The sequence below is a fragment of the Callithrix jacchus genome, chromosome 2 (assembly GCF_049354715.1).
Source record: "Callithrix jacchus isolate 240 chromosome 2, calJac240_pri, whole genome shotgun sequence".
NCBI classification, from domain to species: Eukaryota; Metazoa; Chordata; class Mammalia; order Primates; family Cebidae; genus Callithrix; species Callithrix jacchus.
The window spans coordinates 8,895,629-8,920,292 of NC_133503.1; the positions used below are offsets into that span (position 1 = coordinate 8,895,629).

Genomic DNA, 24,664 nt, shown 5'->3' on the forward strand with positions numbered 1-24,664 from the left:
ATCCAAAAACTAGCGGGGCGTGATGGCAGGTGCCTGTCCCAGCTACTCAGGAAGATGAGGCAGGAGAATCGCTTGAACCCAGGAGGCGGAGGTTGCAGTGAGCCAAGATCGGGCCACTGTACTCCAGGCTGGGTAAGAGTGAGACTCCATCTAAAAAAAAAAAAAAGACATCTGATACAAAATAAATGAAAAAAGAAAAGAAAACATATGCTATGATTAAAATATTATAAAAATGTATTTGCAACCAGGCATGGTGGCTCATGCCTGGAATCCCAGCACTCTGAGGGGCCGATGTAGGCAGATCATGAGGTCAGGAGTTTGAGACCAGCCTGGCCAACATGGTGAAAACCCATCTTCACTAAAAATACAAAAAACGAGCTGGGCATGGTGGCATGCACTTGTAATCCCAGCCACTCAGGAGGCTGAGGCAGGAGAATCGCTTGAACCCAGAAGGTGGAGGTCGTGGTTGAGCCGAGATCACACCATTGCACTCCAGCCTGGGTGACAGAGTGAGACTCCATCTCAAAAAAAAAAAAAAAAAAAATTATATATGCCTGTGAACAAGGGAACAGGAAAAAATAAAAATGGTTTGTCAAGTATGTATTTCTGGGTATATCCTCCTTATTTTAGGAACTCTTTCTTCTTTTTTTTAAGAGACATGGTCTTGCTTTGTTGCCCAGGCTGGAATACAGTGGCACAATTATCACTCACTGCAGCCTCAAACTCATGGGTTAAAGCAATCCTCCTACCTCAGCCTCTTGAGTAACAGGGGTTACAGATGCATACCACCATGCTCAGCTAATTCTTTTTCATTTTCAGAGACAGGGTCTCGCTATGTTGCCCAGGCTGGTCTGGAACTCCAGGCCTCAAGCAATCCCTCCCACCTCAGCCTTCCAAAGTGCTGGGATTACAGGCGTAAGTCACTTGTGCCTGGCCTAGGAAATATTCCTTACTGTTCTCATAGTAATTTTTAGCTAATGTCTACTTTTCTGTTTGAGACAGAGTCTTACTCTTGTCACTCAGGCTGGAATGTAATGGCATGATCTTGGTTCACTGCAACCTCCACCTCCCATGTTCAAGAGTTTCTCATGCCTCAGCCTCTGAAGTAGCTGGAACTATACAGGCGCATACCACCATGCCCAGCTAATTTTTTCTATTTAGTAAAGATTGGTTTTCACCATGCTGGCAAAAAAAATTTTTAGTAGAGTGGTGGCAGGTACCTGTAATCCCAGCTACTCGGGAGGCTGAGGCAGAAAAATCACTTGAACCCAGAAGGCGGAGGCTGCAGTAAGCCGGCATCGTCCCACTGCACTCCAGCCTGGGCAACAGAGTGAGACTCCATTTCAAAAAAAAATAAAAAAAAAACAAAAGGGAGCTTTCTCAAACCAATCCCAGCAGAGGGGAAGCAGGTGCGGATGCTCACTCTTATCCTTCCGGCTCCTGTGAAATCCAAGCTGAGAATCTTTGTTGAGTCCCATCCCCCAAACTTTCGTAACATCAGTGGTCTTAGAGGACAGCAGTGTAAATCCATAGCCACAAGCAGCGGACGAAATCTGCAAAACAGTTCCCACAAAGCATGAACTGATTTGTAATGTCACGTTTTTTAGTAGTAAATGACAGGTTATTTATCAAATCCAAGAACACATACTATTTTGGGGGTTTTGTTTCTGTTTTTGAGATAGTCTCACTCTGTCACCCAGGCTGGAGTGCAGTGGTACAGTCTCAGCTCACTTCAATCTCCATCTCCCAGGTTCAAGCGATTCTCATGCCTCAGCCTCCCGAGTAGCTGGGACTACAGGTGTGTGCACCAAATCTGGCTAATTTTTGTATTTTTAGTACAGACGGGGTTTCACCATGTTGGCCAGGCTGGTCTCGAACTCCTGGCCTCAAGTGATCTGCCCACCTTGGCCTCCCAAGGTGCTGGGTTTACGGGCACAAGCCACTGCGCTTGGCCCAAGAACACATATTATCAATACGGCACCTAGCATTTATGGAGCATTTACTATACGCTTGGTAAGTATTAACTCATTTAATCTTTATAATCACTCTACGAAGGGTGATTTACATATAGACCATAAATCTAGTGGTAAATGCCAGCTTACCACTAGGTATTACCATCCCCCTTCACCAACACCAAGACACCATCTACCAGCCAGGTGCAGCCTATACACCATCTAGCAGCCTATAATCCCAGCACTTTGGGAGGCTGAGGCGGGCAGATCACTTGAGGTCAGGAGTTCAAAACCCACTTAGTCAACATGCCAGGCAAGTCCTCCCCGAAGTCTGGCCACCAAGAGGAGCCAGAGCCGAACAAGTCGAGGGGGGCCGGGAGTGCCGAAGACAAGGAGGGAGCAAGCCGCGGCCCATACCTTTTGGTCCAGCTCCAGACGATAGGGCACAGGCTGGATCCTGCGGGGCGGCCGGGGGCCGGCACCGGGGCCGGGCCTGGAGCTGGGCACCACGAAGGTGGGCACGCCCAGCGCCCCTGAGAAGCTGAAGCCCCACACGAAGACACGATCGGCGCGAACAGCGCGCTCGCCCACGTACTGGAACACGGGCACCTCCGCCTCCGCTTCTGCCGCTTCGCGCCGGCTCCGCGAGCGCCTGGCCGCCGTCCAGTGCCCTCGCCCCGGCCCCGGCCCCGGCCCCGGCCCGCTCAGCCGCCGCACCAGCCGAGCCCCAGCCACCAACGAAACCAGCGCCATTCTCCGCTTCACGCCTCAGCGGCCGCTGGGCGCCGCCATCTTGCGTGACCCTTGACACCACGCCTCGGCGGAAGAGGCCGTGGCCACGTTTACTCCTGGTTGGAGGCAAAGGCGCTGAGGGCAGCCCACGGCTCAGGAAGGTGGGGCGGGGCCAGGGGGCGGGGCAATGATGAGGGGCGGGGTTAGAGGCGGGGCACGCAACCGAGATCATCGTCCCTTAACAAAACTCCGTGGCCTGTTTTACTCCCTTGCTATTACCCTGCAACATTTCTCACCTGGCCTTGCTGCAGCCATCCCCGCTCCCATCTGCTCCTAAGACCATCCCAGGCCGTCCTCCAGCCACAGCGAGCAGGAGTAGGCGATTCCTGCTGCCTTGGGCCCAGGTCCCCTCAACCTACCACTCACCTTGAGACAGCTCACTGCAACCTCCCCCTCCCAGATTCAAATGATTCTCCTGCCTCAGCCTCCTGAGTAGCTGGGGCCACGGGCATGTGCCACCACGCCTGGCTAATTTTTGTATTTTCAGTAGAGATAGGGTTTCACCATGTTAGCCAGGCTGGTCTTGAACTCCTGACCTCAAGTGATCCACCCACCTCTACCTCCATCAGAACTTCTGCAGTCACACTGGCCCGAGTGCAAATCCCACTGCATATAAACTGCTACCAGCTGGCCGGATGCGGTGGCTCACACCTGTAATCCTAGCACTTTGGGATGCTGAGGCACCTGAGGTCAGGAGTTTGAGACCAGCCTGGCCAACACGGTGAAACCCCGTCTCTACTAAAAATACAATAAATTAGCTGGGCGTGGTGGCAGGCACCTGTAATACCAGCTACTCTGGAGGCTGAAGCAGGAGAATCAGTCGCGTAACCCCGGAAGGCAGAGGTTGCAATGAGCCGAGATCATGACAGTGCACTCCAGCCTGGGTGACAGAGTGAAACTCCGTCTCAAAAAAGCAAGCAAACAACAACAACAAAACTTATAAAACAAAACAAAAAAATGCTGGGATTACAGGCATGAGCCACCGCGCTCAGCCTGTGCAGGCCTGTTTTATGGAAGGTGACTGGGGAAAGCCCAATGGTAAAATGTGGTTTCCACAAGACTGCTCCTGTAATTCGTGAAGGCACTGAAACCACCCATCTGCTGGGCTATGAAATCTATTATCTGCAGTGGGCACAGTGGCTCTCGCCTATAATTCCAGCATTTTGGAAGACCAAGGTGGGAGAATCACTTGAGATTTCAAGACCAGCCTGAGCAACATAGTGAGACCCTTTCTCGACAAAATAGAAATAAAAATTAACTTGGTGTGGTGATGTGCACCTGTGCTGCCAGCTACTTGGGAGGCTGAGGCAGGAGGATGGCTTAAGCCCAGGAGTTCAAGGCTACACTGAGCCATGATTACACCACTGCACTCCAGCCAGGGCAACAGAATGAGACCCTGTCTCTAAAAAAAAAGAAAAAATTAAATTAAATGTAAATACAAAAGAGTAAAAATAAACGTGTGTATGGACCCGCCTGGTAGTAATTTCCCTGACACCTAAGGACACATTTGGGATAGATACACTTAGCTGCTCACATTGGTGCCCTTACCCTGTCTCTACCCAGCCGCTATTCAATCAGAACACACACTGTATTCCATACAGAATTGTAGGCACTAGTGCCAGCTTTGACAATGTAAAGGATTCAGAGGGTGGTGATTCCAGTCCAGTGGGTGGCTCCCTATTGAGTTCACCTGTTTGGCTCCTAAAACACAGATGGATTGTGGTAGGGGACATGAGACCGCCGTAATTTAAGCAACTGCATAGTCCAACTCGTAGCTGCTGTGTCAGGTGTGGCATGTGTGTGTGTGTGTGTGTGTGTGTGTGTGTGTCTTTTTTTTGAGATGGAGTCTCGCTCTGTCGCCTAGGCTGGAGTGCAATGGCGTGATCTTGGCTCACCACAACCTCCACCTTCCAGGTTCAAACCATTCTCCTGCCTCAGCCTTCCGAGTAGCTGCAACTACAGGCATACGCCACCACGCCCGGCTAATTTTTGTGATTTTTAGTAGAAACAAGGTTTCACTATGTTGGCAAGGCTGGTCTCAAACTCCTGAACTCGGGTGATCCACCTACCTCAGACTCCCAAAGTGCTGGGGTTACAGGCGAGCCCCATTTTGCCCAGCGTATTTATTCATTTATTTATTCATTTTTTAGAGACAGGATTTGGCTCCACTTGAATTGATAAATCCGAAACACATCTTGATAAAGGAGAATTACATAAATATTATATAGTTAATATTAACAGTTAATATATGGAATATTTATATATTTATGAAATGTATACACAGTTCAGCTGGGTGCAGTTGCTCATACTTGTAATCCCAGAACTTTGGGAGGCTGAGGCAGAAGGACTGCTTGAGCCCAGGAGTTTGAGACCAGCCTGGGCAACATACTGAGACCTTGTCCCTATACAAAATTGAAAAATTAGCCTGGCGTGGTGGTGCCCGCCTGTGGTCCCAGCTGCTTAGGAGACTGAGATGGGAGGATTCTTGAGTCTGGAAGGTCGAGGTTGCAATGAGCTGTGTTTGTACCACTGCTCTCAGCCTGGGTGACAGAGCAAGACTCTGTCTCAAAAAAAAAATTATCAGGCCGGGCGCGGTGGCTCACGCCTGTAATCCCAGCACTTTGGGAGGCCGAGGCGGGTGGATCACGAGGTCAAGAGATCAAGACCATCCTGGTCAACATGGTGAAACTCTGTCTCTACTAAAAATACAAAAAATTAGCTGGGCACGGTGGCACATGCCTGTAATCCCAGCTACTCGGGAGGCTGAGGCAGGAGAATTGCCTGAACCCAGGAGGCGGAGGTTGCGGTGAGCCGAGATCGCGCCATTGCACTCCAGCCCGGGGAACGAGCAAAACTCCGTCTCAAAAAAAAAAAAAATTATCAACTGTCCTTTTATTAGCAGGACTGTCCTTTTATCTGAGTTTATGTCCTTCCTAGTTTTTTGATTTTCAACATCTGATTTTTTTTTAAAAAAAAAAACAGGATCTGGCTCTTTCACCAAGGCTGAAGTGCAATGACACAATCTTGGTTCACTGCAACCTCCACCTCCCGGGTTCTAAGTGATTCTCCTACCTCAACATCCAGAGTAGCTGGGATTACAGGCACCCGCCACCACGCCTGGCTAATTTCTTATTTTTAGTAGAGACGGAGTTTCACCATGTTGGCCAACCTGGTCTTGAACTCCTGACATCAGGTGAGCCACCCACCTCAGCCTCCCTAGTGCTGGAATTACAGGCGTGAGCGCCAGGCTCAACATCTGATCTTTTACAAACTCATAATGATGATAGGATAGTAGCTTTTAATTTTTTTTTTTTTTTTTTTTTTTTTTTACTTGTCAATATTTTAATAACCCTATGTGAGTCTCTCAAATTTCTAAAACGTTTTACTGTTAAGGGACAGCCAAAAGACAGAAGCCTGGGTCTAGTCTTTTGAAGACAAAAGGACAAGCTGCAATGTGAGCCACAGCCACTGGGTGGCAATGCTTACCCACCAATTCTGTCTCCTAAGACAGGCCAAAACAGCCAGTCAAGACCTGCGTTTGTAGTCACAACTGGGCTTTTCTATTTCGCTATCAAAACTTGGTTGGTTTCGAGACTGGTTCTATGCTAGAAAATATTCGTATTTCTGGATGGGCACAGTGGCTCACGCCTGTAATCTCAGCACTTTGGGAGGCCGAGGCAGTGGATCACCTGAGGTCAGGAGTTCGAGACCAGCCTGGCCAACATGGTGAAACCCCCATCTCTACTAAAAACACAAAAAAATTAGCCAGGCGTGGTGGTGCACATCTGTAATCCCAGGTACTTAGGAGGCCGAGGCACGAGAATCGCTTGAACCCAGGAAGCAGAGGTTGCAGTGAGCCAAGATCACCGCCACTGCACTCCAGCCTGGATGACAGAGACTCTAGCTTAAAAAAAATAAAAAATAAAAAACTTGGCTGGTTTTATAGACTGCTTCTGTGCTAAAAAATACTTGCATTTCTGTTCAAATTTTTGCTTGAAAAAGATGGTCCTACCGTCAAGCTGTCAGCTATCGCATAGTATCCAAATGTCTGCTGAAGTTAGCCCAGCTAATTTCTTTGCCACCTATGATGGCATTTTCCTGTACACATTTTAATTATTTTGATGTTTGATGTAGCTGAAATTCTCTAGTCTGGGAAAGAGTGAACTTAGTTAACGTTGCATTTTTGTTTGTTCATTTGTTTGTTTGAGACAGAGTCTAACTCTGGTGCCCAGGGTAGAGTGTGGTGGCGGGATCTTGGCTCACTGCAACCTCCGTCTCCCGGATTCAAGCAATTCAAGCAATTCTCCTGCCTCAGCCTCCCAAGTAGCTGGGATCACAGGCACCTGCCACCACACCCGGCTAGTTTTTGTATTTTTAATTAAGACTGGGTTTCACCATGTTGACCAGGCTAGCCTCCTTTGGGAGGCCAAGGCACGCAGATCACGAGGTCAAGAGATCAAGACCATCCTAGCCAACATGGTGAAATGCCGTTTCTACTAAAAATAAAAAAATTAGCTGGGTGTGCTGGCGCACGCCTGTAGTCTCAGCTACTTGGGAAGCTGAGGCAGGAGAATCACTTGAACCTGGGAGGTGGAGGTTGCAGTGAGACCAGATCATGTCACTGCACTCCAGCCTGGCGACAGAGCGAGACTGTCTCAAAACAAAAAAATGTCATATGGGTAAGGCAAAAGGTCTCACATGTACATCTTACCATAGAAAAAATATTATTTTGGCCAGGTGTCATGGTTCACATGTGTAATCCCAATACTTTGGAAGGCCAAAGCTGGAGGATCGCTTGAGGCCAGGAGTTTGAAACCAGCCTGGGCAACATAGTGAAACCCTGTCCCTACAAGAAAAGATTTAAAACTCAGCCAGGTGTGATGGTATATGCCTGTAGCTGCTTGGGAAGCCCAGGCACGAGGACTGCTTGAGCCCAGGAGTTCAAGACCAGCCTGGGCAACATAGCAAGACACCATCTCAAAAAATAAAGTAAAATAAATAAAACTTTAAAAAAATAATAATAATAATGTTAATATACATACTCTAAGAGACGACCATAAATTAATTTTTAAAATGTGAATAGATGTTTTCCATAAATTGTGCTTCAATATTATGACTAGGATTTGTTTTTACATATCCCAGAAAAACCTGATACACGCTTTCTTTCCACCCCAGACAGGGTCTCACTGTGTCAACCAGGCTGGAGTACAGTGGTGCGATCATAGCTCACTGCAGCCTCTGCAGCCTCAATCTCGCCAGCTCTCATGATCTTCCCTCAGCCTCCCAGGTAGCTAGGACTACAGGCATGCGCCACCACACCTGGACTTTTTTTTTTAAAGACATTTATTCGGTGTCACGATCAGACTACTACATTTAGCAATCAACAGCATGGGTGCAAAAAAAAAAAAAACTACATTAAAACCCTTTGTTGGAATGCTTTACACTTTCCACAGAACAGAAACTAAAATAACCTGTTATACAATTAGTCACAAATACAGTCCTCGAGTTTTTTGCCCATACACATGAGTATTTGTCTAAATCATGTCTTCTTTGTAGCAGCTAGGCCCTGCCACCACTGTGCTTGGCTGAGTTGGCAGATCTGTTGTAACCTGTAGCTTCCCTGTCACTTCTCTGTCTCTCCTCTCCTGCTAAGCTTTGTTTCCTAATTAAAATCTTCTGCCACTGCCATAGCTACTGCTGCCACTGGAGCCGCCATAGCCACCTTGGTTTCGTGGTTGTGCAAAGTATTAGCCGCCACCACCATAGGGGCCAGAGCTTCTGCCTCCAAAGTTTCCTCCCTTCACGGGTCCAAAATTTGAAGACTGATTGTTGTAACTGCCAAAATCATTGTAGCTTCCACCACCTCCAAAATTGCCTCTATCATTACCAAATCCATTATAGCCATCCCCACTGCCACCACATCCACCACCACCACGGCTGCCACCAAAGCCACCACGACCACTGAAATTTCCTCCACGACCAAAGTTGTCATTCCCACCGAAACCACCTCCACGACCACCACCAAAGTTTCCAGAACCACGTGGCCCTCTTTGGCTGGATGAAGCACTGGCCATCTCTTGCTCTGACGGGGCTTTCCTAACTTCACAGTTGTGGCCATTCACAGTGTGGTATTTCTGAATGACAGTCTTATCCACGGAGTCATGGTCGTCCAAGGTTACAAAGGCAAAGCCCCTTTTCTTGCCACCGCCTCTGTCCGTCATGATTTCAATCACTTCAATTTTTCCATATGGTTCAAAATAATCTCTTGGGTGATGTTCTTCAGTGTCTTCTTTTTTTTTTTTTTTTAATTTTTTATTGGATTATAGGTTTTGGGGTATATGAGCAGAGCATGCAAGACAGTTGCGTAGGTACACACATGGCAGTGTGCTTTGCTTTTCTTCTCCCCTTCACCCACATTTGGCATTTCTCCCCAGGCTATCCCTCCCCACCTCCCCCTCCCTCTGGCCCTCCCCTTTTCCCCCCAATAGACCCCAGTGTTTAGTACTCCCCTTTCTGTGTCCATGTGTTCTCATTTTTCATCACCCACCTGTGAGTGAGAATATGCGGTGTTTCATTTTCTGTTCTTGTGTCAGTTTGCTGAGGATGACGTTCTCCAGATTCATCCATGTCCCGTTTGTGGATTCAACGAGAAGAGCTCCACTCCTGGGTTGTTCTCACAGCGCCATCTTGAGTCCTCCCCCTTCAGTGTCTTCTTTAATGCCACCAACGAATATTTTTTTCACAGTTAAGTGGGCACCTGGTCTTTGAGAATCTTCTCTTGAGACAGCTCTCTTTGGTTCCACAACTCTTCCATCCACTTTGTGTGGCCTTGCATTCATGGCTGCATCCACCTCCTCCACAGTTGCGTAAGTGACGAACCCAAAGCCCCTGGAGCGCTTGGTGTTTGGATTTCTCATTACCACACCGTCTTTGAGCGTTCCCCATTGCTCAAAATGGCTCCTGAGGCTCTCATCGGTTGTTTCAAAGCTCAGCCCTCCAATGAAGAGCTTCCTCAGCTGTTCCGGCTCTTTAGGAGACTCTGACTTAGACACGATCACCAGGAGAAGAGAGACTTTAACGATGCTGCTTCGGCGGCGTCCACGGGCAGAAAGGGGATGCACCTGGACATTTTTTAAATTTTTTGCAAAGATGGGGGTCTCTCTGTGTTCCTCAGGGTGAACTCCAACTCCTGGGCTCAAGTGATCCTCCCACCTCAGCTTCCCAAAGTGCTGGGATTATAGGCATGAGCCACTGTGCCTGGCCTGCACTTATTAAATGTTTGCCAATCTGCTACCTGAAACAACTCTCGTTTTTTAGTTACTTGATGTTTCTGAAATCTCTGGGAAAGTTGAACATCTCATAGTTAGTGGCACTTCACGTCTTCTCCTGGGAACTGCAAATCTACTCACGTCCTTGGTGACATTTCTATTGGATTCTTCTTTTTCTTTCCTTCTTTGAGACAGAGTCTCGCTCTGTTGCCCAGTGCCCAGGCTAAAGTACCATGGCCCGACCTCGGCTCACCACAACCTCCGCCTCCTGAGTTCAAGCAGTTCTCATGCCTCAGCCTCCCAAGTAGCTGGGACTGCAGGTGCACACCACCGCATCTGGCTAATTTTTTTTTTCTTTATTTTTTTTTTGAGACGGAATTTCGCTCTTGTTACCCAGGCTGGAGTGCAATGGCGCGATCTCAGCTCACCGCAACCTCCGCCTCCTGGGTTCAGGCAATTCTCCTGCCTCAGCCTCCTGAGTAGCTGGGATTACAGGCATGTGCCACCATGCCCAGCTAAGTTTTGTATTTTTAGTAGAGACGGGGTCTCACCTTGTTGACCAGGATGGTCTCCATCTCTTGACCTCGTGATCCACCCGCCTTGGCCTCCCCAAGTGCTGGGATTACAGGCTTGAGCCACCGCGCCCAGCCCCTCCAGCTAATTTTTGTATCTTTATTAGAGATGGGGTTTCACCATGTTGGCTAGGTTGGTCTCAAACTTGTGATCTCAGGTGATCTGCCTGTCTCGGCCTCCCAAAGTGCTGGAGTTACAGGCATGAACCACCGAGGCCAGACTGGGTTGTGTGTCTCTTATTAATTTGTAGGAGTACTTGATATATTTGCATAAAAACCCTTTGTTACCTGTCTAAATATTTTCTATTGTCTTTTTTTTTTTTTTTTTTTTTTTTTTTTGAGACAGAGTCTTGCTCTGTCGCCAGGCACCAGGCTGGAGTGCAGTGGCGCCATCTCAGCTCACTGCAACCTCCGCCTCCTGGGTTCAAGCAGTTCTCCTGCCTCAGCCTCCTGAGTAGCTGGGAGTACAGGCGTGTGCCACCACGCCCAGCTAATTTTTTATATTTTAGCAGAGATGTTGTTTCACTATGTTGGCCAGGATGGTCTTGATCTCTTGACCTCGCGATCCGCCCACTTCGGCCTCCCCAAGTGCTGGGATTACAGGTGTGAGCCACCGCGCCCGGCCTCCATTGTCTTTTTACTTTTTTTGTTTTTTGAGATGGAGTCTCGCTCTCTTGCCCAGACTGGAGTGCAGTGGTGTGATCTCGGCTCACTGCAACCTTTACCTCCCGGGTTCAAGTGGTTCTCCTCCCTCAACCTCTGGAGAAGCTGGGTTCACAGGCACCCGCCACCACGCCCAGCTGATTTTTTTGTGTGTGCTGTTAGTAGAGATGTGGTTTCACCCTGTTGACTAGGCTGTTCTGGAACTCCTGACCTCAGGTGATCCACCCACCTCAGCCTCCCAGACTGCTGGGATTACAGGTGTGAGCCACTGTGCCCAACCCTTTTTACGCAGTTTATGGTGTCTCTTGTCATAGGCAGTTTAACCTTGATGTAGCCAGCGTTAATAATCATATTCATTAGTGTTTTGGTCTTCTGTATCATGTTCACGAAGAATATTACCCAAGGTCTAAAGATTTTTTTGTAATTTTTATAAGTTTTGTATTTTTCATCATGTTGTTCAGGCTGGTCAAATTCCTGGGCTCAAGCAATCCTTCCACCTTAGCCACCCAAAGTGTTGGGATGACAGGCATGAGCCACTATGGCCAACCTACTTCCGTTTTTTATATTCAGGTTTAGAATTGACTTTTATGAATGACATGACACCAGCCTCCATATTTATTAATATTTTTTCCAAGGGCATGTCTGATTGTCTAAAATAATTTATTGGCTAGTAAGGGCTTTTTTTTTTTTTTTTTTTTTTAAGATGGAGTCTCGCTCACTGCAACCTCCGCCTCCTGGGTTCAAGCAATTCCCGTGCCTCAGTCTCCCAAGTGGCTGGGACTATAGACCCATGTCATCACACCCGGCTATTTTTTTCTGTATTTTTAGTCAAGACAGGGTTTCACTGTGTTAGCCAGGATGGTCTATATCTCCTGACCAGGGGATTTGCCCACCTTGGCCTCCCAAAGTGCTGAGATTACAGGCATGAGCCACTGCTCCCGGCCATAAGGACATTAACTGAAGATTCAAAATGCCACTTATGACATATGGTTCATTTCCAAAATTATAGATCAGTTTTATGGAAACTATTGATTTCTACTTCTTTATTCTTACACTAATTGACAAGGTTTCAACAGCTGCAACTTTATAATATGCTCTGATTTTCACTCAGCCAATGTCTTCTTTGTTCTTGTCTATTCTTTTACAAAATTGCCTGTGCTATTCATAATATTTCCTTTCCCATCTTCTCAAGCTGCATTCAAAATCCCGCTGGGATTTTGATTGAAATTACATTAAATTCATGGGCTAATTACAGGAAACTAACGGGAAGAAATCACATTTTACAATCTTCTGTCTTCCCATGCAGAAATGTGGTACCTACTGGCCCAGCACGGTGGCTCACACTTGTAATCCCGGCACTTTGGGAGGCCAAGGTGGGGGAAACACTTGAGGTCAGGAATTCAAGACCAGTCTGGCCAATATGATGAAACCCGTCTCTACTAAAAATACAAAAAATTAGCTGAATGTGGTGGCACCTGCCTATAATCCCAGCTACTCAGCAGGTTGAGGCAGAGAATCACTTGAACCTGGGAGAAGGAGGTTGCAGTGAGTTGAGATCAGGCCTCTCCATGATCTCGGGGCGGGGCGGGGCGGGGAGCATGGTACTGCGCATGTAATTGGTTTCACTCATTTCCTTCACTTCAGTGGATTCTGCTCTCTGCTTGTAAATAAATTATTTCCATTTCCTGAGAACACACTCTGTCAATTTTTTTAGGACCCTGGTCTCCAAATTATTTTGATTACACATTCCTGGCTAGGCATGGTGGCTCACACCTGTAATCCCAGCACTTTGGGAGGCTGAGGCAAGTGGATACCTTGAGCCCTGGAGTTGGAGGCCAGCCTAGGCAACACAGTAAAATCCTGTCTCTACAGAAAAATATAAAAATTAGCCTATAGTCCCAGCTACTCGGGAGGCTGAGGTGGGAGGATCACTTGAGCCCCGGATGTGGAGGTTGCAGTGAGCCAAGAGTTAGCTGATGCACTCCAGCCTGAACAACAGAAGAAGACCCTGTCTCCAAAAAAGAGGAGCTTAAATTGATTCTTATGAGTAAAATTTGTGAGCATGAAATAATACATATAAATTATTTACACACATGATTATACTAATACATACTTTATAAAATATACAAAGAAATATTTTAAATAAGATAAAGAGGAAATAATAATTTTATTTTTTCTTTTAAAAATATTTTTATTTTAAATGTTTGTAGGAAACAATACTTTTAAAGCAAATATTTTATTTCATTTTTTAATCCATTTGTTCTCATTAAAAACAGTAATGGTGGTGGGCTGTGGTGGCTCACACCTGTAATCCCAGCACTTTGGGAGGCCAAGGCGGGTGGATCACTTGAGGTCAGGAGTTCAAGACCAGCCTGGCCAACATGGTGAAACCCCGTCTCTATTAAAAATACAAAAAAATTAGCCTGGCGTGGTGGCAGGCACCTGTAGTCCCAGTTACTCAGGAGGCTGAGACAGGAGAATGGCTTGAACCTGGGAGGCGGAGGTTGCAGTGAGCTGAGATTGCACCTCTGCACTCCATCCTAAGTGAGACAGAGTGAGACTCCATCTCAAAAAGAAAAGAAACAATAGTTTTAAAGCAAATTTTTTTTTTTTTTTGGTATGGAGTCTTGCTCTGTCACCCAGGCTGGAGTGCAGTGGCGTGATCTCGGTTCACTGCAACCTCTGCCTCCCGGGTTCAAGCAATTCTCTTGCCTCAGCCTCCTGAGTAACTAGGATTACAGGCACATGCCACCACAGCCAACTAATTTTTGTATTTTTAGTAGACAGGGTTTCACCATGTTGGTCAGGTTGGTCTCGAACTCCTGAACTCATGATCTGCCAGCCTTGGCCTCCCAAAGTGCTGAGATTACAGGTGTGAGCCACTGTGCCCACTCTAAAGCAAATATTTTCTTTTGGTTCTTAATCCATTTGTTCTGATTAAAAACAGTAGTGGTTGGCCTGGCGCAGTGGCTCACACTGTAATCTGAGCACTTTGTGTGATCGAGGCAGGTCAGGAGTTTGAGACCAGCCTGGCCAACACGGCGAAACCCTGTCTCTACTAAAACTACAATAAATAGTCAGGTGTGGTGCCTGGCGCCTGTAATTCCAGCTACTCGGGAGGCTCAGGCAGGAGAATCATTTGAACACAGGAGGTGAAGGTTGCAGTGAGCCAAGGCCACGCCATTGCACTCCAGCCTGGGCGACAGAGCAAGACTCTGTCTCAAAAGAAAGAAAGAAACAAAAACCAGCAGTGGTAGCCAGGCCAGGTGGCTCATGCCTGTAATCCCAGCACTTTGGGAGGCTGAGGTGGGTGGATCTTAAACCCAGGAATTCGAGACCAGCCTGGAGAAAAACCAAGCTAAAACTTTTTACTCCTAACAGAAACTCTGTAGACATTGAAAGGGAACTGATGAAGTCAACTGAAGTCACTGAAAGGGAATCAGCTGCCACAATGCCCAGCTAATTTTTGTTTTTTGTAAAGATGAGGTCTCACCACATTGGCCAGGTTAGTCTCAAACTCCTGGCCTCAAGAGATCTGCCTACCTCACCCTCCCAAAGTGCTGGGATTACAGGCGTGAGCCACGTCGCCTGGGCTGGTTTATAGTTTTTGTTATGTTCAGACGATTGTCTCTCTTCTCCTTTACAGATTTCAATTATTTATATATTAGATTACTTGAAGTTGTCCCAAAGCTCATTCATGTTTTCTTTTTAAATTCTTTTTTCTCTGCAAGTTTTCCTCTGTAGTAGTTACTACTGCTGTGCCTTCAAGTTCACTAACCTGTTCTTCTGCAACATCTGGTTTGTCATTAATCCCATCCAGTGTCTTTTTCAGAAGAAAATCTCATTGTAGGCTGGGTGCCGGGCCTCATGCCTATAATCCCAGCACGGTGGGAGGATCACTTGAGGTCAGGAGTCTGAAACCAGCCTGGTCAACAAGGTGAAACCTCAGCTCTACTAAAAATACAAAAATTAGCTGGGCATGGTGGCAAGATCTGTAATCCCAGCTACTTGGGAGGCTGAGACAGGAGAATCACTTGAGCTTGGCAGAGGATGCAGTGAGCCGAGATTGCACCACTGCACTCCAGCCTGGGCAACAGAGTAAAACTCTGCAAAAAACAACACACACACAGAAAAAAAAAAGTGGTAGAATCTGGGCGAAGTTAAGAGCTGATGGAGGTATGTGATGGAATGGTGTGAGGTTTGGGAATAAAAGATGCTTCCAAGGTTTCTGGCCTGAGTAACTGGAGGAATGGAGTTTCATTCACTGAGACAGCGAAGATTGTAGGATGAAGTGTGGGGAGCGTGAGACATGTTCTTCTTGAGATGTCTATTCATTCTCCAAGAGAAAAACAATTTTTTCTTAACAAGTCACTGTACAAGTGAAGATTTCAAAGCAGGCAGTTGGCTATATAGATGTGGAGTTTATAGGAATGGTCTAGGCGGGAGAGATATATTTGGAGGTCATAACCATATGAAAATGTAACCCTAAAATGTACTTAAGGCTCTAAGACTGGAGGAGATTCATCTAAGGAGTGAGAGCAGATAGCAGAGATCCAGCACTGACTCTCGGGAACTGTACTATGTAAAGACTGGGGAAAAGAGAAGGACTAGCAGTGGCTAGAATATCCAGCAATGTTTCAACAAGGACGGAGTAGGTTGGACACAGGGCTGCATACCTGTAATCCCAGCACTTTGGGGGCAGAGACGGGAGGATCGCATGAGCCCAAGAGTTTGAGATCAGCCTGGGCAGCACAGTGAGACCTCCGTCTCTAGAAAGAAAAAACATTTTAACTAGCTGGGCATGCTGGCACGTGCCTGTAGTCCCAACTACTCAGGGGGACTGAGGTGGGAGGATTTCTTGAGCTGTGATCACAGATCAAGATCCTGTCTCAAAAGGAAAAAAAAAAAAAAAAGATTTAAAATATGAAGCAGGCTGGGTGCAGTGGCTCACGAGTGCACCAGCAATTTGGGAGGCAAGGCACGAGGATCCCTTGAGCCTAGGAGCTTGAGGCCAGCCTGGGCAACACAGTAAGACCCCAGTCTCTACAATTTTCTAAAAAATTAGTCAGGTGTGGAGGTGAACACCTGTAGTCCCAGCTACTCAGGAACTTGAGGTGGGAGGATCACTTGGGCCTAGAGTAGAAGCCTAGCCTGGGGAACACAGACTCTGTCTCTACAAACATTTAAAAATTAGCCACTGCAATCTCGGCACGGTGGAAGGCCAAGGCAGGAGAAGTGCTTGAGCCCAGGAGTTTGAATCTGCAGTGAGCTCTTATGACACCACTGCACTCCAGCCTGGGTAACAGAGACTGTTGTCTCAAAAAAAAAAAAAAAAAAAGGACAAAAAAACGTCAATTCTGAGTCACAAGTAAATTACTTCTCTTATTCTCTTTTTGGGATATTTAAAAATAAGTATGTGGCCAAATGCACTGGCTCACACCTGTAATCCAAGCACTTTGGGAGGTGGAGGTGGGCAGATCCTGAGTTTAGGAGTTTGAGACCAGCCTGGCCAACATGGTGAAACCCTGTCTGTACTAAAAATACAAAATTAGCCAGGTGTGGTGGCACAGGCCTGTAATCCCAGCTACTTGGGAGGCTGAGGCAGGCAAATCGGTTGAACTCAGGGGGCAGAGGTTGCAATGAGCTGAAATTGAGACACTGCACTCCAGTCTGGGCGACAAGAATGAAATTCCATCTAAGAAATAATAATATATATGTAATTATAGTTTAGACTACCATAATGTTCGGCTATGCGCATGATTAGCTGGCGATCCCGACCCTATCAGAAAGGCTCAGGGCAGGGTGTTGCAGTTTATCACAAACAATTCGAGGACTAAGGCCCAGATTCACTGGTCATTCCAGTGGTGACCCAACTGCTTTGCAACTACAAATTGCAATCACGCAAAAGAAAAAAAAAAAAAAAAAGGCTGGACACGGTGGCTCACACCTGTAATTCCAGCACCTTGGGAAGCCAAGGAAGGCAGATCACTTGAGGTCAGGAGTTCGAGACCAGCCTGACCAACACAGTGAAACCCCATCTCTAGTGAAAATACAAAATGAGCCGGGCGTGGTGGGTGCAGGCCTGTAATCCGAGCAAATCGAGAGGCTGAGGCAGGAGAATCGCCTGAACCCGGAGATGGAGGTTGCAGTGAGCCAAGATCACACCACTGCATTCCAGCCTGGGCAATAAGAGCGAAACCCCGTCTCAAAAAAAAAAAAAAAAAGTTAAATAACAGCAAGTAACTGCATGCATCTTTGGACGCTGTGTCCGGGGTGGGAAAGGCCGCGCCAGCAATCCATCCCCAAATCAGCGACGGCTGAGCGGGTCCCGACCTCGCCGGCCCCGACTGCGCGCCTCCAAGCAATAGCACCGTGCGGCTAAATTGGATTCGACACCACCGGAAACGGCGACTCCCACTTGGGGCGCTGCGGACACACGAGTCGAGGCTGCCTTCCAGGAAGCAAACGAAAAAAAGGGGGGGAAATAAGGGGGGGAAGAAAGAAAGAAAGAGAAAAAAGAGTACGAGTGGCGAGCAGGGGCCTCGGCCGCCGCCCACACGCCCCGCCGCGTGCTCGTCCCCGGCGTGGTTCTCCCGGCCACAGTCCTCAGCCATCGGCAGCCCCCCGGTGGTCCAGGCCTCGGACTCCGCGGCCTGCCTGGCGCCCTCAGGTGCGTACCCCGCCCTCGCCGCCGCCGCCATAGGGGCGGGTTGCCTTTCTCCGAACGTCCTCCTCCCCAGGGCCTGGGGAAGGGAGGCCGCCCGGCCTCAACGGGAGGTGATCCCCCGGAACACCCCAGCGCCCCGAGGCGGGTCCCCCACACCCCCCCGCCCACGAACCCGAGTCCCCGCGGGCAGGACCAGAGGTGTGAGGGTGGGGGCGGGGAAGCCTTGCCGCGGGGGCAGCGATCGTACGCACGGAGTGCGCATCCTTCTCCTTCCTGATTGGCCGAGCGGGGGGGTGTGCGTGGGGTCACGCTCCGCCCAGCGTACGTAGGGGTGCTCGCGCTGCGTGCAGACTCACTTGATTGGTTGGATGAGGGGGCGGGGTCGCCGCTGTTACCAGGGATCCGCGCACGGATCCGCCCCCTTACGTCACGCGGTGCCGAGAGGCCCAGGTTGTGGGTCCTCGCGACGGCCACAGGGGATCGGATGTGTTTGTAGGCGGAAAACCAATCCTGACTCCCGAGGAAGAAGGCCGAGGCCCGGGAATTGCCCGTTGTAATTCTGGTTTCGAGTTCAAGGGGGAAAAGGGATCGCAGGGTTGTATTCACCCCTCAAGCCCAAGCTTCCTTGTTTCTTAGTAACAGCTACTCTGAGATTCGTTGTAAAATTCACCTTTTAAGACTGAATAATTCAGTGCACAGAGTTGTGCAACCTTTGCCGCTAATTGCTGAACGTTTTCAGCACCCGAGAAGAAACTGCAACCCCATTAGGCGGTCATTCCCCGGTCCCCACATCCGGCCCCTGGCAATCACTTTTGTCTCCATACATTTGCCTAATCTGGACTTTTCGTGTGGATAGACTCATCCCAAGAAGTTTTTTGTGTGCCTGGCATCTTTCCTTCTTTACGGCTCAATAAAAATCCATGCTATGAATACACGGCATTTTGATTTTCCATCCATTCATGGCTAGTTGGGTAATTTCCACCTTTTGGCTGTTTTGAATAATGCTGATATGAACATTGGTGTACACGTTTTTGTGCGGACATTTGTTTTCAATTCTCATAGGTGTATACCAAGGACTGCAATTGCTGGGCCACGCTTTGTGTTTTGAGGGAAAAAAAAATCATGTTTTAGTTTCGTGATGGTAATTTGAAGTAAGCAGATGTCTAGATATAAGCTTGGAAAGTGGCCAGTTGGATATTGCTCACGGCTGCAGTTGAAGACTCCAGCAGCCTTTTCTTCTCTTTGCTTCCATTTGGAGAGGAAGCTGTCAGCGGCTGTGTGACTTCAGTAGATGTGGGGCTTGGCACCGGGTTGCAGCTGGGATCAGTCTTCAGTGGCGATTTGGAGTGGGTCACAGTTCTTCCTGCCTGCCTGCCTGCCTGCCTGTTTAGTCTCTGATGTCTGGTCCCCAGGGCCCCGGCTCTTCCCCCACACCTTCAGCCTGCACAGTCCCTTCTCTCATTCTCAGGCTGCAGAACCTGGAAGTACAGTTGTTCCCCCCTTACCCGCTGTTTCAGTTACCTGAGGTCAACCATGGTCTGAAAATATTACATGGAAAATTCCAGAAATAAACAATTCATAAGTTTTAAATTGCATGCTGTGATGAAATCTCGCGCTGTGCAGCCTGGGCAGTGAATCGTCCCCTTTGTTCAGCTTCCCCAAGCTGTGGATGTTCCCCAGCCATAGTCACTTAGTAGCTGGCTTGTTTATCAGATTGACCGTCACAGTGTCCCAGTGCAAGTCACCCTTATTTTCCACCATCATGGCCCCAGAGCACAAGAGTATCGATGCTGGCAATTCGGCTAGACCAAAGAGAAGCCGGAAAGTGCTTCCTCTAAGTGAAAAGGTGAAAGTTCTCGACTTGATCAGGAAAGAAAAAAAATCCTATGCTGAGGTTGCTAAGATCTACGGGAAGAATGAGTCTTCCATCCGTGAAATTGTGAAGAAGGAAAAGGAAATCCGTGCTAGTTTTGCTGTCTCGCCTCCAACTGCTAAAGTGACGGCCACCGTGCGTGATAAGTGCTTAGTTAGGATGGAACAGGCGCTGCATTTGTGGGTGGAAGAGATGAACAGAAAACGTGTTCCGATTGACAGCCACGTGTTGCGCCAGAAAGCGCTGAGCCTGTACCAGGACTTCAGCAAGGGATGCCCTGAAGCTGACCCCAAGCCGTTTACTGCGAGTAAGGGATGGTTACACAGATTCAGGCATAGATTCTCACACCATTACAGGAAGAAGAAGAAGGGTGAGTACATGACAAGTCATCTCGAGAAAGGGAGAGAGGAGAGAGAGATCACAGTCACATAACACTACAGTACTCGAGATACTTATTCTAGCTTATGGTTGTTAATTTCTTACTGTGGCTAATTTATAAATTGAAATTCATCATAGGCATGTATGTACAGGTTGACCATCTCCAATCTAAAAACTAAAATTTGAAATGTTCCAAAATCCAAAACTTACTGAATGCTGACCTGATGCAAATTGAAAATTCCATACCTGACACCTTTGCCTTTTTTTTTTTTTTTTTGAGACAGAGTCTCACCCTGTCACCCAGGCTCTAGCAGTGATTGATCTCTGCTAACTCCAACCTCTGCCTCATGGATTCAAGTGACTCTCCTGCTGCAGCCTCCCGAGTAGCTGGGATTACAGGTGCACACCACCACGCCCGACTAATTTTTATGTTTTTAGTAGAGACAGTGTTTCACTATGTTGGCCAGGCTGCTTTCTAACTCTTGATCTCAGGAGATTCACCCACCTCAGCCTCCCAAAGTGCTGGGATTACAGGCATGAGCCGCTGAGCCTGGCTGGCCTTCTTTTTTTTTCTCTTGAGGCAGAGTCTTGCCCTGTTGCCCAGGGTCTTGCCCTGTTGAAATGGTGGGATCACAGCTCACTGCAGCCTCAACCTCGTGGGCTCAGGCAGTCCTCCCATCTCAGCCTCCTGAGTAGCTGGGGCCACAGGCATGCACCACCACGCCTGGCTAATTTTTAATTTTTTTGTAGAGGTGAGATCCCATTATGTTTCTGGGCTGGTCCCACTATGTTTCCTGGACTGGCCAATGTGGTGAAATCCCGTCTCTACTAAAAATACAAAAATTAGCCAGACGTGTTACGCACCTGTAATCCCAGCTACTTGGGAAGCTGAGGCAGGAAAATTGCTTGAACCCAGGAGGTGTAGGTTGCCGTGAACCAACACTGCACCACTGCACTCCAGCCTGGGCGACAGAGTGAGACTCCATCTCAAAAAAAGAAAAAGAACATAATAGTTATAGGGTTTGGCACTATCCGCAGTTGTAGGCATCCATTGGGGGTCTTGGAAGTCTGCCAAAGATAAGGGGGAGACTCCTGGCCCATCATTTCTCTCATCCCTCGCACTTGATCAGTCTGCATTCCTACATGCCTGGGCCATTTCATGCATGTCTGGCTTCTTTTACCGTATTGCCCGTGATTCTGCCTCATGCAGGCAGGTCTTTCTCACTTGAGACCAGGAGTTAGATTCTGTTCACCTTTGTTTCCCCTCCACTCCCTGCCAGCAGTATACATTTTTTTTTTTTTTTTTTTTTTTGAGACAGAGTCTTGCTCTGTCGCCCAGACTAGAGTGCAGTGATGCAGTCACGGCTCACTGCAACCTCCGCCTCCTTGGTTGAAGGGATTTTCCTGCCTCAGCCGCCTGAGTAGCTGGGATCATAGGCATGCGCCAGCAGACCCAGCTAAATTTTTTTTGTACTTTGAGAGGGAGTCTCACTCTGTCACCCAGGCTGGAGTGCAGTGGCACAATCTCGGCTCACTGCCACCTCTGCCTCCTGGATTCAAGAGATTCTCCTACCTTAGGCTCCCAAGTAGCTGGGATTACAGGTGCCCACCACCATGCCTGTCTTTTTTTTTTGGTGTTTTTAGTAGAGACAGGATTTAATCATGTTGGCCATGCTGGTCTTGAACTCCTGACCTCAGGTAATCTCAGAGTGCTGGGATTACAGGCATGAGCCACTGCACCTGGCCAGCAGTATATATTTTTACATCACAGATGCTCAATACGTTTTTGTTGAATGGTGAAACAGTGTATGCTTGAGTTGAAACAGTGTACACAGCTGAGCTGTGAGGAAGGTCGAACTTATTAATGAAATCAAGCCCTGGGGCTGGGTATGGTAGCTTATGCCTGTAATCCCAGCACTTTGGGAGGCTGAGGTGGGAGGATCGCTTGAGCCTGGGAGTTCCAGGCTGCAGGGAGCTATGATCACGCCTCTGCACTTCAGTCTGGGTGACAGCAAGAGCCTATCTCAAAAGCAAAAATCAAAACAAAACAAAAAACAAGCACCAGGTTTGGGCGCAGTGTCTCATTCCTGTAATCCCAGCGCTTTGGGAGGCTGAGGCAGAAGGATTGTTTGAGCCTAGGAGTTTAAGACCAGCCTGGCAACAGAGTAAAACCTTGTCTCTACAAAAAATAAAGTAAAATGAACCGGGCATGGTATTGCACTACTGCACTTCAATCTGGAGGACAGAGTGAGACTCTGTCTCAAAATCAAAACAAAACAAAAAATCTAAGCCCTTTAAAACCTGAAAAATTAACCTTGGAAAGGAAAATCTAGAAACAGTTTTTAAAAATAACCAGGCCTCTATTTCGAGATTTCAGAGTTTTCTTAAAGGGAGTGGAAGACATTCCAAATGATGAAAGGTTGTAATGGATAGATGGAGATTCTAGATCAGGAATGGGCAAACTTTGTACGACAGTAACTATTTTTGGCTTTGGGGACATGGAGTCTTTGTCACATGCATGCAAACCTTCCTTTGCAGGACAGCAGCCATAAACAAGATGTAAACGAGTGAGCGCGACTGTATTCCGGCAAAGCTTAATTTACAAAAGTCGACTGCAGTCTGGATTTGACCTGTAGGCTGTGTCCTATATATTTGCTTTTCATTAATAAAATATTACATTAGAAGGACAGACAGTCCTCCAGGATTGCTAGGAAAACAAACTGAAATCTGGAAGTTTTTGGAGTCTACGGTTTTTAAAGAGCAAAAAGGGCCAGGTGCGGTGGCTCGCGCCTGTCATCCCAGCACTTTGGGAGGCCAAGGTGGGCAGATCACCAAGCGTTCGAGACCAGCCTGGCCAACATGGTGAAACCCCGTCTCTACTAAAAATACAAAAATTAGCTGGATGTGGTGCGTGCCTGTAATCCCAGCCACTCAAGAGGCTGAGGTTGCATTGAGCTGAGATTGCACCACTGCACTCCATCCTGGGCCACAGAGCAAGAGTCCATCCCAAAATAAAATACAATAGCAAAAAGTTAAGTACTATATAAAAATCTGTCATCTCAATAAATGGTGCTGGCACTTCAGATGTGAGTAGAAAAAAGGATGAATAACTATGTCGGCTTTGGGAGATTTTATTCTGCGGTACGAGCTGTTACGTCAAGGGTTTCGAGTTTTATTAGAGTGTATTGAAATTTTCTCAGGAAAATGTTCTTGGGACGGGAACACTATGTTGGCTTACAGTCATGTTTCATTATTTTCTATTAATGCCTGCTGTGTTCCAAATCATAGAACATAAAAGACAGCATTCCTGCCTCCATTTGTTATTATGTACAAAATGTAAAGAAAGTACAATGATTATGGAACAGCCCAGCGCGGTGGGACACACCTGTAATCTCAGCACTTTGGGAGGATGAGGCAGGCAGTTCACTTAAGCCCAGGAGTCCGAGACCAGCCTGGGCAACATGGCAAAACGCCCTCTCTACAAAAAATATAAAAATTAGCTGAACGTGATGGTGCATGTCTGGGATTTCAGGTACTCAGGAGGCTGAGGTGGGAGGATCACCCCAGGGAGGCAGCCGCTGCAGTGAGCTGTGATTGCACCACTGCATTCCAGCCTGGGTGACAGAGTGAGACCCTGGCTAAAAAGCTGATAATAATTATTATGGAACCCTTGTTTTTAAATGATTGCTGGGAGCAGAGTTGATGCCAACTGATAGAATCTTTTCATTCCACCTGATATCATCCTGCCTATTATTTTATTCTTTGGCTTTAAACATTTTTTAATTTGTATTTTTGTGAGTTTGTGTTATTTTTATTTTCTTTTTTGTTAAAAAGCAGCCTTTTGACATCACAGCTGCTAGGGATTACTGTGGTATAATATTCTGGGGTGATGGAACTGATTCATATCTTGATTTCAATGGTAGCTATGACTTTATATATGTCAAAATTCATAGGGGCCGAGGGCATGGCTCAATCCTGTAATCCCAACACTTTGGGAGGCTGAGGTGGCAGATCATCTGAGGTCAGGAGTTTGAGACCAGCCTCAGCAACATGATGAAGCCTCCTCTCTATTAATAAAAAATACAAAAGATGATCCAGGCATGGTGGCACACGCCTCTGGTCCCAACTACTCAGGAGGCTGAGGCACGAGGATTGCCTGGGCCCAGGATGGAGAGGGTGCAGTGATCTGAGGGTGCAATGCTGCACTCCAGCCTGGGTGACAGAGTGAGACCCTGTCCTAAAGAAAAAAAATCACTGAAAACGGTGAACTTTGCTATATAAAAATTATGCTTGAGCCGGGCGTGGTCACTCACGCCTGTAATCCCAGCACTTTGGGAGGCGAGGTGGGCAGATCACGAGATCAAGAGATCAACTGAGCCCAGAAGGTTGAGGCTACAGTGAGCCATGATCACACAGCCTGGGTGACAGAGCAAGATCCTGTCTCAAAAAAAAAAAAAAAAGAAAGAAAGAAAAAGAAACAGGCTGAGTGTGGTGGCTCA

General features: G+C 47.6%; 2 protein-coding genes across 10 annotated transcripts in view; one reads left to right on the plus strand and one right to left on the minus strand.

The window, feature by feature from the left end:
- The window catches only part of RCC1L (RCC1 like), a 28,556-nt gene extending 25,798 nt beyond the window's left edge, over positions 1–2,758 (minus strand). For 3 of the 4 annotated variants that reach the window (XM_035279629.3, XM_035279624.3, XM_054247337.2), the window contains exons 1-2: positions 2,370–2,758; positions 1,424–1,553 (exon numbers count right to left, since the gene is read on the minus strand). In XM_035279629.3, coding sequence (XP_035135520.2) covers positions 1,424–1,553; positions 2,370–2,705 — 466 coding nt within the window. In that variant the 5' untranslated portion in view covers positions 2,706–2,758. The remainder of the gene's footprint in view (positions 1–1,423; positions 1,554–2,369) is intronic. The other variant, XM_035279635.3, reaches the window with a different exon arrangement.
- Positions 2,759–17,690: 14,932 nt separating this feature from the next.
- LOC100394080 (general transcription factor II-I repeat domain-containing protein 2B) overlaps positions 17,691–24,664 on the plus strand; it is a 52,995-nt gene continuing 46,021 nt past the window's right edge. For 4 of the 6 annotated variants that reach the window (XR_008477608.2, XM_054247348.2, XM_035279638.3 and 1 more), the window contains exon 1: positions 18,339–20,157. Coding sequence is in view for 3 of the 6 variants with exons in the window: in XM_054247348.2 (XP_054103323.2) it covers positions 19,584–20,157 (574 nt within the window). In the remaining 3 variants the exon portion in view is untranslated. Of the gene's footprint in view, positions 17,918–18,338; positions 20,158–24,664 lie in introns of those variants that run through there. The other 2 variants (XM_035279643.3, XM_035279650.3) reach the window with 1 other exon arrangement.